Below are 13,177 nucleotides of genomic sequence, written 5' to 3'. Positions count from 1 at the left end.
TACTAGCGGCAGCTTCCTGAATCATGACTCCTATCTCGGAATTTTGCTCGAATCTCGAACAAAAATACAGACCGAGTCACAGCTTGTATCTTAAAAAATTCGTATGTTAGTCTGCTCCTATCTCAAGGTATCACTGTATAGCATCTTTACATGCAAATAGAGTTCATCCTGGTGAAAGAAGTTACGGAAAATGGTTTTGCCAACACCAAAGGCCGTGATAGTGTTTAAAGGAGACTCTTCCTTGGGAGATCTAACACTTCGGGTGTACTTTGGCTTTTTCCACCAGACCAACATTATCAGGGGGGCCAAACTGATTTTGGACATCTTTAGGACAAAAATGAAAAACTCTAATTCATATGACTATTATATTTCTCACCTGAAATGTTTTAGCTCATATCATATGGCTGAATTTGGCATCTCACTCTGTATACTTTGCTATTGCTGGACAGACAGTAAGGCAGAGAGATTACAAATGCAAGCTCCAAAGTCAGAATATCCATGTTTGCATTAGGTTCACACACTTAGCTGGCATGGTGTGACTAAACTTACATGAGCAACAAACTCCTCTTCCGTTAGATGAAGGTAATCATAATAGTTATAGGGATATAATAGAATAAAGTAAGATAATATATGTAAATAGCACTTCACACAGTAGCTGGTATGTAAGGAGTGCTTGTTATGATGACAATTATCCTTATTTTAATTAAACTTTATTTATGAAATCTGACAATGTACTTCATTTGCCATTATAACCTATAGAAGATGATGTTAGAGATTGACCAGATATTACTGATGCTATGTGCTCATTTTGTAGATGAGAAAACTGAGGTACAGAAATGAGGCAAAATAATCCATATCTATACGGAACCGGCTCTAATACTCAGATCTTAGAATGTATGTACCGTGCTGACATATGCAAAGAGAAAAGTTTTGGACTTAGAAGATCTAGGTTTGCCACTTCAATGAGCAGACATTCAGTTTAATCTTCTGCAAAATGGATGTAAAAATAGCTGAATTGAAAATGTTATGGTAGCCTGACCAGGCTGTGGTGCAGTGGATAGAGCGTCGGACTGGAAAGCGGAGGACCCAGGTTCGAGAACCTGAGGTTGCCAGCTTGAGTGCAGGCTCATCTGGTTTGAGCAAAGCTCACCAGCATGGACCCAAGGTCGCTGGCTCAAGCAAGGGGTTAGTTGGTCTGCTGAAGGCCCACGGTCAAAGCACATATGAGAAAGCAATCAATGAACAACTAAGGTGTCGCAACGGGAAACTGATGATTGATGCTTCTCATCTCTCTCTGTTCCTATCTGTCTGTCCCTATCTACCCCTCTCTCTGACTCTCTCTCTGTCTCTTTAAAAAAAAATGTTATAGTAAATGAGATAGAATATAAATATAAAAGTGCCTTGTAAACAGCTGAATACTACAAAACTGATACTTAATATTATGATTTTTTCTTCATTAAAAAATGCATGTGAACACAGAACCTAGAGTAACATCAGCCTCTCAAAGTACCACTCAAGAACGCCCTGGATAGTTTTTCATGGTCAGGCTCCATCCAGTGTGACCATTTACTCTCTGTTCTGTTTGAATGCCAATCACTCAAAAAGCAGCACCTTGGACAACAGCCAGCGTCTTCCTTCTGGCACCTGCAACATTCTCAAGGCACTTTTTTTACTGGCTGCAAGCTACTGTTGCCTTACATTCTGACCCTCTCAAGGAAGCACAAATAGAAACTCCACTTCACTTCTACCCTTACGTACTGCAAATTCAGAAGACGGATGTCCACATGGAATCAGAGCTTTCTTTCTTTTGTTTGTTTGTTTTTTCACATGCACACTCACATTTTCTGAGAGAAACTGAAGCTGAAATTTTCTCTGTTTTCATTCCAAGATTGCTGTCTCCTCAGGGTGGGACTTTTAAGGTTATTAAGCAGTGTGATCCCTAAAGGACATGCCTTCCTGACGCTGAGCATGTTTGTACAGTATGAGCCCTCACAGACAGCACAGCCTTGTTTAGGAGCAAAGTGTTTCTGGTGATTTTACACAGAATGACCCCACGGGGGGAGGGGGTTGTGAGAAGTACTTGGTTTTCCTCCAGCCATGTTTCCATCTGATCCCTGTGTTAGTGTTAGTTCTCTCTGAGTTTCTGTCAGATATGAAGCCTGGTACTTGGCTGAATGGTTTTATTCTTCTTCTTCTTATTATTATTATTACATTTTTTAAAATTAATTTTAATGGGGTCACATTGATAAATCAGGGTACATATGTTCAGAGAAAATATCTCTACGTTATTTTGACATTTGATTATGCTGCATTCCCATCACCCAAAGTCCAATTGTCTTCAGTCACCTTCTAACTGGTTTCTTTGTGCCCCTCCCCTCCCCCAATCCCCTCCCTCTCCTCCTCCCACCCCGTAACCCCCACACTCTTGTCCATGTCTCTGAGTCTCATTTTTATGTCCCACCTATGTATGGAATCATATAGTTCTTAGTTTTTTCTGATTTACTTATTTTGCTCAGTATAATGTTATCAAGGTCCATCCATATTGTTTTAAATGATCCGATGTCATCATTTCTTATGGCTGAGTAGTATTCCATAGTATATATGTACCAAAGCTTTTTAATCCACTCGTCTACTGACGGACACTTGGGCTGTTTCCAGATCCTCACTATTGTGAACAATGCTTCCCTAAACATAGGGGTGCATTTTTTTCTTTTCAAACAGTGTTATGGTGTTCTTGGGGTATATTCCTAAAAGTGGGATAGCTGGGTCAAAAGGCAGTTCGATTCTTAATTTTTTGAGGAATCTCCATACTGTTTTCCACAGTGGCTGCACCAGTCTGCATTCCCACCAGCAGTGCAGGAGGGTTCCCTTTTCTCCACATCCTCGCCAGCACTAAATCTGTGTTGTTTTGTTGATGAGCGCCATTCTGACTGGTGTGAGGTGATATCTCATTGTGGTTTTCATTTGCATTTCTCTAATGATTAGTGATGTTGAGCATCTTTTCATATGCCTATTGGCCATCTGTATGTCCTCTTTGGAGAAGTGTCTATTCATTTCTTTTGCCCATTTTTGGATTGAATTGTTTGTCTTCCTGGTGTTGAGTCTTACAAGTTCTTTATAAATTTTGGTTATTAACCCTTTATCAGACGTATTGTCGAATATGTTCTCACATTGTGTAGTCTGTCTTTTTATTCTGTTCTTATTGTCATTAGCTGTGAAAAAGCTTCTTAGTTTGATATAGTCCCATTTGTTTAACTTGTCTTTTATTTCACTTGCCCATGGAGGTAAATTGGCAAATTTACTGTCGGAGAGCTTACTGCCTATGTTTTCTTCTAAGATGCTTAAAGTTTCACGGCTTACATTTAAGTCTCTTATCCATTTTGAGTTTATTTTTGTGAATGATGTAAGTTGGTGGTCTAGTTTCACTTTTTTGCAGGTAGATGTCCAATTTTCCCAACACCATTTATTAAAGAGACTATCTTTACTCCATTGTATGTTCTTACCTCCTTTGTCAAATATCAGTTGTCCATAAAGCTGTGGGTTTATTTCTGGGTTCTCTGTTCTGTTCCATTGATCTATATGCTTGTTCTTATGCCAGTACCAGGCTGTTTTGAGTACAATGGCCCTGTAGTATAATTTGATATTGGGAAGTGTGATACCTCCTGCTTTATTTTCCTTTTCAAGATTGCTAAGGCTATTCGTGTTCTTTTTTGGTTCCATATAAATTCTTGGAATATGTGTTCTATATCTTTGCAGTATGTCATTGGTATTTTAACTGGTATTACATTGAATTTATAAATTTCTTTGGGTAATATAGACATTTTAATGTTGTTTATTCTTCCTAACCATGAGTACGGTATATGCTTCCACTTGTTTGTATCTTCCTTGATTTCTTTTATCAATGTTTTATAATTTTCCAAGTACAAGTCTTTAATCTCCCTGGTTAAATTTACTCCTAGGTACTTTATTTTTTTGGTTGCAATAGTGAAGGAGATTTTTCCTTAATTTCTCTTTCAGACAGTTCATTTGTGGTGTATAAAAATGCCTCTGATTTCTGAGTATTAATTTTATATCCTGCCACCTTGCCAAATTCATTTTTCAGGTCCAGTAGTTTTTTTACTGAGACTTTAGGGTTTTCTATATACAATATCATATCATCTGAAAATAATGATAGTTTTACTTCTTCTTTTATCTTTTTATCCTTCTATTTCTTCTCTTGTCTGATTGCTGTTGCTAGGACTTCCAGGACTATGTTGAATAAGAGTGATGACAGGGGCCACACCTGCTTTGTTCCTGATCTTAAGGGGAATGCTTTTAATTTTTGCCCATTGAGTATGATGTTGGCTGTGAGTTTCTCATAGATGGCCTTTATCATGTTGAGGTATGTTCCCTGTATTCCCACTTTGCTGAGAGTTTTGATCATGAATGGGTGCTGGATTTTATCAAATGCTTTTTCTGCATCTATTGAAATTATCATGTGGTTTTTCTCCTTCCTTTTGTTTATGTGATGAATCACATTGATTGATTTGCAAATATTGTACCAGCCTTGCTCCCAAGAATAAATCCCACTTGATCATGGTTTATGATTTTTTTCATATATTGCTGGATCCGGTTTGCTAATATTTTGTTGAGGATTTTAGCATCTAAATTCATCAGGGATATTGGCCTATAATTTTCTTTTTTTGTGTTGTCTTTGCCTGGTTTTGGAATCAGAATTATGCTCGCCTCATAAAAGGAGCTTGGAAGTCTTCCTTCCTCTTGAATTTTTTGAAATAGCTTGAGAAGGATAGGAGTTAGTTCTTATTTGAATATTTGGTAGAATTCACTTGTGAAGCCATCAGGCCCAGGACTTTTCTTTTTTGGGAGTTTTTTGATAACTGGTTTGATATCATTTGGTGTAATCGGTCTGTTTAGGTTTTTTAATTCTTCCAGATTGATTTTTGGAAGATTGTATGTTTCAAGGAATTTGTCCATTTCATCTAAGTTGTCTAGTTTTTTGTCATACAGTTCTTCATAGTATTTTCTTACAATATTTTGTATTTCTGTTGTGTCAGTTGTTATTTCTCCACTCTCATTTCTAATTTTATTTATTTGAGTCCTCTCTCTTTTTTTCTTGGTGAGTCTAGTTAAAGGTTCATCAATCTTGTTTACCTTTTCAAAGAACCAGCTCCTGGTTTCATTGATCCTCTGTATTGTTTTTTTTTAGCCTCTATGTCATTTATTTCCACTCTGGTCTTTATTATTCCCTTCCTTCTACTACATCTGGGCTTTACTTGCTGTTCTTTTTCTAATTCTTTTAGATGCAGGGTTAATTTTTTTATTTGAGCTTTTTTCTAGCTTTTTAAAGTATGCCTGTAGTGCTATGAACTTCTTTCTCAGTACTGCTTTTGCTGTGTCCCATAAATTTTGAGGTGTTGTATGCTCATTATCATTTGTTTCTAAGAATTTTTTATTTCTTCTTTGATCTCATTGTTAATACATTCATTATTTAACAACCTGCTATTTAGTTTCCATGTGTTTGAGAATATTTGAGTTTTTCTGTTGTGGTTGATTTCTAGTTTCATGCCATTTTGATCAGAGAAAATGCTTGATATGATTTCAATCTTCTTAAATTTGTTGAGACCACTTTTGTGCCCTAACATGTCGTCTATCCTAGAGAATGTACCATGAGCACTTGAAAAGAATGTATATTCTGCTGCCTTAGGGTGAAAGTTTCTGAAGATATCGATTAAATCCAGTTGATATAGTGCGTCCTTTAAGTCTGCTGTTTCTTTGTTAATTTTCTTTCTTGAGGATCTATCTAGTTATGTTAGTGGGGTATTGAAATCCCCTACTATTATAGTATTGCTATTGATCTCGCCCTTTATATCCATCAAAGTCTGCTTTATATATTCAGGTGCTCCTGTATTAGGTGTGTAGATATTTATAATGGTTATATCTTCCTGTTGGATTACTCCCTTTATCATTATGTAGTGGCCTTCTTTATCGCTTACTATAGCCTTTGTTTTAAAGTCCATTTTGGCTGATATAAGTATTGCCACCTCAGCTTTCTTTTCATTTCCATTTGCATGAAATATATTTTTCCATCCTTTTACCTTAAGTCTACATGCATCTTTTGTTTTGAGGTGTGTCTCTTGTAGATAGCATATGTACAGGTCCTGTTTTCTTATCCACGCAGCTACCCTATGTCTTTTGATTGGATCATTTAATCCATTTACATTTAAGGTTATTATTGATATGTAGTTGTTTATTGCCATTTTATTCTTTAACGCTGTATTCCTCTTTTGTTATATTCTTTTCCCACTATAATCTGTTTACAACAGGCTCTTTAACATTTCCTGCAGCATTGGTTTGGTTGTAATGAATTCTTTGAGGTTTTTTTTTTGTCTGAAAAGCTTTTTATTTCTCCTTCAATTTTAAACGATAACCTTTCTGGATAAAGTAGTCTTGGTTGTAGGTTCTTATTCTACATTACTTTAAATATTTCTTGCCATTCCCTTCTGGCCTCAAGTGTTTCTGTTGAGAAGTCGGATGTCATCCTTATGGGGGCTCCTTTGTAGTTGATAGCCTTTTTTCCTCTTGCAGCTTTTAATATTTTCTCTTTATTGCTTAGCTTTGGTATTTTAATTATGATGTGTCTTGGTGTAGGTTTCTTTGGGTTTCTCTTTAACAAAGTTCTCTGTGCTTCTTGAACTTGTGAGAGTTTTTCCTGCATTAATTTAGGGAAGTTTTCAGCTACAATATGATTGAACAAAGTCTCTAACCCTTGTTCTTTCTCTTCTTCTTCAGGAACTCTATGATGCGGATGTTATTTCTCCTCAGGTTGTCACCGAGCTCTCTAATAGTTTCCTCAGACTTTTTGAGTCTTTTTTATGTTTTCTGCTCTGCTTTCTTGCCTTCATTCAAGTTGTCCTCCAACTCGCTGATTTGATCCTCAGTTTCATCCATCCTGTTTTTAATTCCTTCCATTGTGGTCTTCATTTCTGATATTGTATTTGTCATCTCCAACTAATTCTTTTTTAATATTTCAATATCCTTTTTTATAGTTGCTATTTCTTTATTTAGTTGTTCATAATGACCATCCATTGTTGTTCTAAGATCCCTAAGCATCCTTACAATCATTATTTTAAACTCTGCATCCAGAAGTTTAGTTATTTCCATATCACTCAGTTCATTTCCTAGAGGTTTCTCTTGTGGTTTCATTTGGATTGTACTTCTCTATCTTCTCATTATGTCTGTGTGTTTGGGTGTATTGTTTGTAGAGCTGGTTGAGTCTAGGCTTGGTGTTGTCTGCCTCCAGTTTTCAGTTGTGTTATTTCTAGGTCTTCTTGGGTTGGTATCAGCTGTTATATCCAGAGCTTTCTTTGACCTTCCCTATTAGGCCTGCATACACTCATTGACTGCCACATATTCTAGGAAATGAAAGTTGTCATTGTCATTCTGTTTGCCTATAAGTGAAGTGCATATATTTCAGAACTTAGCAATATTACAGTGGAGAAATTCATACTTTGGCATAAAGCATACCTGCTTGAGAACTTTGTGTGGCTTGGCAATACCAGCCAGGGTCATAACATCAATTTCAAGACTACAACAAATAAATTTGTACATATTGGTGTTAACTTAGTGTGATGGTAGGGAAGGTGAAGGAAGACACATGGGTAACACAGGATATAACTGTAAATCTAGTATATAAGGAAAAAAGCCTTTGAGTTGACATTTTACCAATTTACAAAGAGAGTGTCCCTAAAGGTGATAGGAAGCAGGAGAAGATAAAATAACTTTAGAAGTTCAAAGTGTCTTCAAGGTGAACTTATTATATAAGTGATTCTACTAAGAATCAATAATTTAATTATAGGTTTTAGTTTGTGACTTTATCATAAATCATTATTAGAAGATTAATATCTTTTACGACATAAGTGTGGAACTCAGGTTTGCTGAAAATGATAGAGCTACTATAAACATATAGAACCATCTTATGCTGACACATTTTATTTGTTCTTGAAACATAATTTCAAAATTATAAAGTATGCGTTGCTTATTATGAATGACTAGTAAGGGCCCGGGCCCCTAATTAGATGCCACTAAGAAAGCAGTCTGACTCGTGATTCTATTTACATATTGCTCAATTTGTTTTTTCCCCAATAAGAACATGTTTTAAGAGTCACAAAACACCCAACTCAAATTTGGTCCTAATACATGGCATTTTAACCTGTTTCTAGGATTATTTTAAAGTGCACTTATAAAAAAAACCTTAAAGGAAGAGAGACTTCAGGAATACAAAAAGCCTGCTGGTTGCGAAAGCAGAGGTTGTGACATGGACAGGGGCATAGGGGAAGGTCACAGACATTGCAAAGCACAAGCCAATTCACATGTAACTTCTTACCTTTTGGGCTCGGGATTTGCCTGAGTTCTGAAATCTTTTCTTCTTTTAGATTCCTTTTTTATATCTTTTTTAGCCTCTGGTTCAGATAGGGAGGGAGTTTTGCTCCCTTCAGGGTCTGTATTTGGTGGCAGCCCACTAAGGTACACATGCATTTGTTGACTTTGGAGATGGGGTGGTGGTATGGAGCATATACAGAGTGTGACCAGCCACAGGAGAATCAAGAGCGCACACACATGCACAAACAAAAGAAATAAAAAGAAGGATGGATCAAACAGCAAGAGCAAATGAATTCAAACTAAAATAATAAGCAAAAAAAAAAAAAGATGCAAACTTACATAAGGAAAATGAGAACTGAAAAGAAAATAAGAAATTCAAAACTGTTTCCATGACAAGATGTATAAACCTAACTGTGAATCAAGTGGCAGTCTTACAATATGAAATCCAGACAATGTGTATCATAATTCATGATGATGTTTACCAGGGAGTTTACAAAAACACTTCATTATTTTATAACACTTTCTTATTCAGTAACATATGTAGAATACAGTGTGACAACCCAGAGAATATAATGCAACTTTTCTCTCTCTCTCTTTAAAGAATTCAGTCCAAGAAGCTGTAACAGATAGTCATCAAAGTGTACATATTTATAAAAAGCAGAATTATGTACAGATACTTCTCAGGTATCAGAGTTTTCATGAATATCTTTTATGCAAATAAAAGGCCATGTGCTGGGCTACTGAACCTGATAATAATGGCAGGTGATGAAAACCTCATTGCCTGTTAAATATTCAAACCTACATTGTTGCATTTCAGAAAATCCACTACCGCTAGAGAAAGGAAGAGCATGGAACAAATCCCATGGACATTGCAGAATTGTATAGTTTGTAAAGATGAAGGTGAATGACATAGCTCTGATTTAAAATAAATGCAGTCAATTCCAAATTCTCTCACATGTGCATTTCCCCAGAGCTACAGATTTGCAGCATGTCCACCACAGGCTGGGTTTCAAAGCATCTAGTTCTCCTGGGGTGTGCCTTCCCTTGCTGTTGGGTGGGGTGCCCTGGGATAATGTAGGCTTTTCTTTATAGCAATGGAGAGGCTACACACATTGGGATAATAAACTGGCTATGGCAGTGGTGAAATTTATTCCATGTTTTTAGAGCCAAATGGTAATTAATGTTCTTAAATTATTTGCTGTTTTACATTATTCAGAACTTGAATCTTTTCCTCCAGGAGCTGGGCAATGTCTAAAGGAAGAGAGTACTTAGTACAGAGTTAGGGAATTGATGTTCTGGTCTTGTGTATAAAACCTAGAAAATGAATGAGCCGATGACACTGTGCTGTCTGAAGTTCTTCCCACTGCTATGATTAACCTGAGAGCCTTCCAGCTTCCCCTGCTGGTGGTAGCTCTGCAGTGGACGTGGCTTACCGTTTCTGCAGGGCCTTGTCCACGCTGCTCCATTCGCCTGGCGGTGCTCAGCTCTCCACGCCCCAGGGCACAGCCCGAGCATCTGTCCTCAGGGACCCTGCCTGCTGCCCTGCCCCCACAGCTGAGTCGTGTTCCTTCCTTCCATGCTACCACGGAACTCTACTGTTCCTTCTTGGAGCACCAACCCCCGTGCACCTCTGCCCTTGTCTGGGGCGTAGCTACTGTTCAAAATGCATGTTGAATGTATATCAGAGGACCTGACATTCAGTTGGTAATCATTAAAAATCTAGGGAAACAATAATAACAACAAAGGCAAACATAACAAGTTCTTGCTGTATTCTAGGCATTGTGCTGAGCCTTTGATAGCCCTTTGCATCCTCCCAACAACCTCCTCATTAGGACACTATCCCCCCTATTTATAGGAGAGAAAACTGGCACTGAAGGTTTAGTTACCGTCAAGGTGATTGCTACCAAGTGGAGGAGACGTGGCTTAAACCCAGACTGTTCTACTTTCAGAGACCGCTCTCGGAGCCCCTTTCACTGTTTCCTGTAAGTCTCTTCAAAGGAGAAAAGACTAAGTAGACCCTGTGTCCTTTGTGTGTGTGGCTGGTGTATATGTGCACATCTGTGTATACTACTGAGGGAATGGGGGGTGGACAGAGTTCAGATGACCCTAAGAGCAGAGCCAGGCAGAAAACATAGAACATGATTTTGAGGAGTACCTTCGGATGGTGCGTACCTGTTCCCGTGGACGTGGGACGCACAGAAGGCAAAGCTGTAGTGAAGGAGGGTAGGGTCGATCATGGCGCCATTTTCCGCTCGTTCAAGCAAGTCTCTGAGGTAGCAGAGATGTCGATGACACCCTCGGACTCCATTTCGGGCACAGTACTCATCTAGCACAAACACCTGGCCAGGACTGAACCAGCCCTGTTTGGGGAATAAAGGAGAAATAAAGGAGAGACTTTCTTTTAAATACAAGTTGGATTTTTTTTTTTTTGATGGATGCAAGAGTTGGGGATGAGTGGAGAAGGGGGTTAAAAAATAGCCAGAACTAACACTTACTGATTGCTTATTAAGTGTCAGCCAGTGTGCTAAACACATTGCATCTGTGATTGTATATAACTCATGACAGACCTATGAGGCAAGCGCTATTATCCCTGTTTAATGGATGAAAAATTGAGTGCAGAAAGGACATGGAATTTCTCTAGAGTCCCAGAACTGGTAAGTGATGGAGTCTAGATTAGCAAAAAGCAGGATCCCAGAGAGGGTCTCCCCACTTTCCTAACACTGGACTGTGCACCTTAAAAGGAGTGGGTGTAGAGTAAATGTTTGTTACTGGTAAGAAAAAGATAACATTAATGCTTTAAATTGGTAACGCTTTATACTTTTCAGTGGGGACACACATAGCAACCTTGTGAAGCAGACAGGGCAAGTTTATCTACATTTTACAGATAAGGAAATGGAAATCAGGGCTATTTAGTGACTCACATAAATCAGGGCTATTCAGTGACTCTAGGCCTTCTGTTTTTTCACTTTGGAGCATAAGAAAGTTCTGTGATTGGTCTACATCCATTTCAGGATTTCATAAATCCTTTCACTTTGGAAGCAAACTTTTTTGAGGGAATATAGTTAATAATGTTATAATAACTATATATGATGCCAGGTGGGTTATGAGATAATTGGGGAGGGGTGTCACTCTGTAAAGAACATAAGTGTATAACCACAATGCTGTACATCTGAAACTAATATAGAAAATATTGAATGTAAACTGTAATTGAAAAAAATTGTAATAAAGATAATAACATAATTTCCCAGAGAACAACATCCTAAGTCTTCATGTCGTGAGTCAGCTACGGCTCAGCTAAACAGAGGAGCTTCTGTGCCCTGGTTTGGGGTTACTTGTTTGTTTTGCTTTTCCCCCTTGGACAAATATTTGTTTTCTTATTTATCTGCTTGCTGTAGGACCAGACACTACTTTGCTAGAACGAAGGACTGGGGTGGAATCTCCGACTTCAAGCAGATTGAGAGACACCAGGATAGAAACTGTGTCCTCCGTATATACTCAGGACAGCAGATGCTGAGAGAGGCCAAGTGACTTGTCGCTCAAGGTCACCCCTGCCCCAGCCTGAAATAAAATTTTTTGAGTTCAGTACCTTTCTGAGGCCAGAAGTAAACCCAGTTAGGTGGCATTTTGTAAGCTGGAAATTTAGGATTGTTGTAAATATAAATTTAAATGTACTCTGAGGGTCTTTTCCTGAGTCGCCTCATAAATACTGCTTTGCTGAAAACACAAAAGAAGAAAGGGACTGGGGGCAGGCAGAGGCCACAGCAGTGCACTGAGGAAGGCCTCTGCAACCCTCCAGTCCTGTGCTAGTGATCCGGAGAACCTCCGGCTGACAACATGCAGCTCAGCGATGGATCCGAGAGACGGCATCTTTCCTGTTTCAAACGATAAGTTACTGCAGAGGGCGGGAGAGTAGTCGAGGCAGTGGGCTGCCCCTATAGGCAACTTCTTTGCCACTCCATCTGCTACCCCAAATGCTAAATCTTAGAAACAACACTGCTGTGAAAGATTAAAATATATTTTCTACAACTCAGATGACACCAAGTCTTTTGTAGATGCCAAAATAGCTGCTTTGAAAAGAGTTGAAGAAATATCAATTAGGAACTGAATCGAAGACACAAAAAAATTTATGTATCTCTGCTGGTTGGTCTCCAAAACTAACTGAAAAAAAGATTGTAATAATAAGAAAATGGAATATATAGGCAGAAGATAAGGCCTTTAAATTGCTGGTATTTTCTGAAACTTTGGGCTGATAATTAATAGATAGGTATACAAATGGAAAAAAAAACTATTTCATACTCTACATAATTAATTTTGGATTTTGGAGCATATTTTAAGCTTATGCATGGCTAATAGGATCCAAGCTTCAAAATTTTATTTCTGGTTTATTTTATTTTAGACAATTAAGTCTCCTTAGTCTTAATAATAAATTTCTCTGTGAAAAAGAGAATTGTTTGAAAAATGATGATATAAAAAAGTCTTGAAAATAATACACCTCAAAATATTTTTCAAGAGTATAGAAATTATACGGAAAGGAAATGAGTTAAGTTTAGAGGCATATTATAACAAGCTTCACATATGCAATTTATAATTACGCAAACAATCACAGAATCGTAGGAAACACATTTAAGAAAAACTGTCTTGCAATGCAAGGTAAGTTTCTCTTTCTTTTTTTTAAAATTAAAGTGATGTGTTCTTTTCCAATTGGGCAAAGTACAGATTTTTATGATAAAGTGATTCCAAACCTGAGATAATCAATGAATCTTTTATGAGATGCAGATTAATAAATCATTGAACATAA

At 37.7% G+C, this 13,177-nt stretch overlaps 1 protein-coding gene across 20 annotated transcripts in view; it reads right to left on the bottom strand.

Annotated features, from left to right (window-relative positions):
* The window catches only part of CADPS (calcium dependent secretion activator), a 589,311-nt gene that overhangs the window by 140,382 nt on the left and 435,752 nt on the right, over nt 1-13,177 (bottom strand). For 11 of the 20 annotated variants that reach the window (XM_066244444.1, XM_066244445.1, XM_066244440.1 and 8 more), the window contains exons 13-14: nt 10,552-10,739; nt 8,384-8,542 (exon numbers count right to left, since the gene is read on the bottom strand). In XM_066244444.1, coding sequence (XP_066100541.1) covers nt 8,384-8,542; nt 10,552-10,739 — 347 coding nt within the window. The remainder of the gene's footprint in view (nt 1-8,383; nt 8,543-10,551; nt 10,740-13,177) is intronic. The other 9 variants (XM_066244457.1, XM_066244451.1, XM_066244454.1 and 6 more) reach the window with 1 other exon arrangement.

This window comes from Saccopteryx bilineata, chromosome 10 (genome assembly GCF_036850765.1).
Source record: "Saccopteryx bilineata isolate mSacBil1 chromosome 10, mSacBil1_pri_phased_curated, whole genome shotgun sequence".
NCBI lineage: Eukaryota > Metazoa > Chordata > Mammalia > Chiroptera > Emballonuridae > Saccopteryx > Saccopteryx bilineata.
The sequence above is the reverse complement of the archived record's forward strand: the minus strand, read 5'-3'. Positions and strand labels throughout refer to the sequence as shown.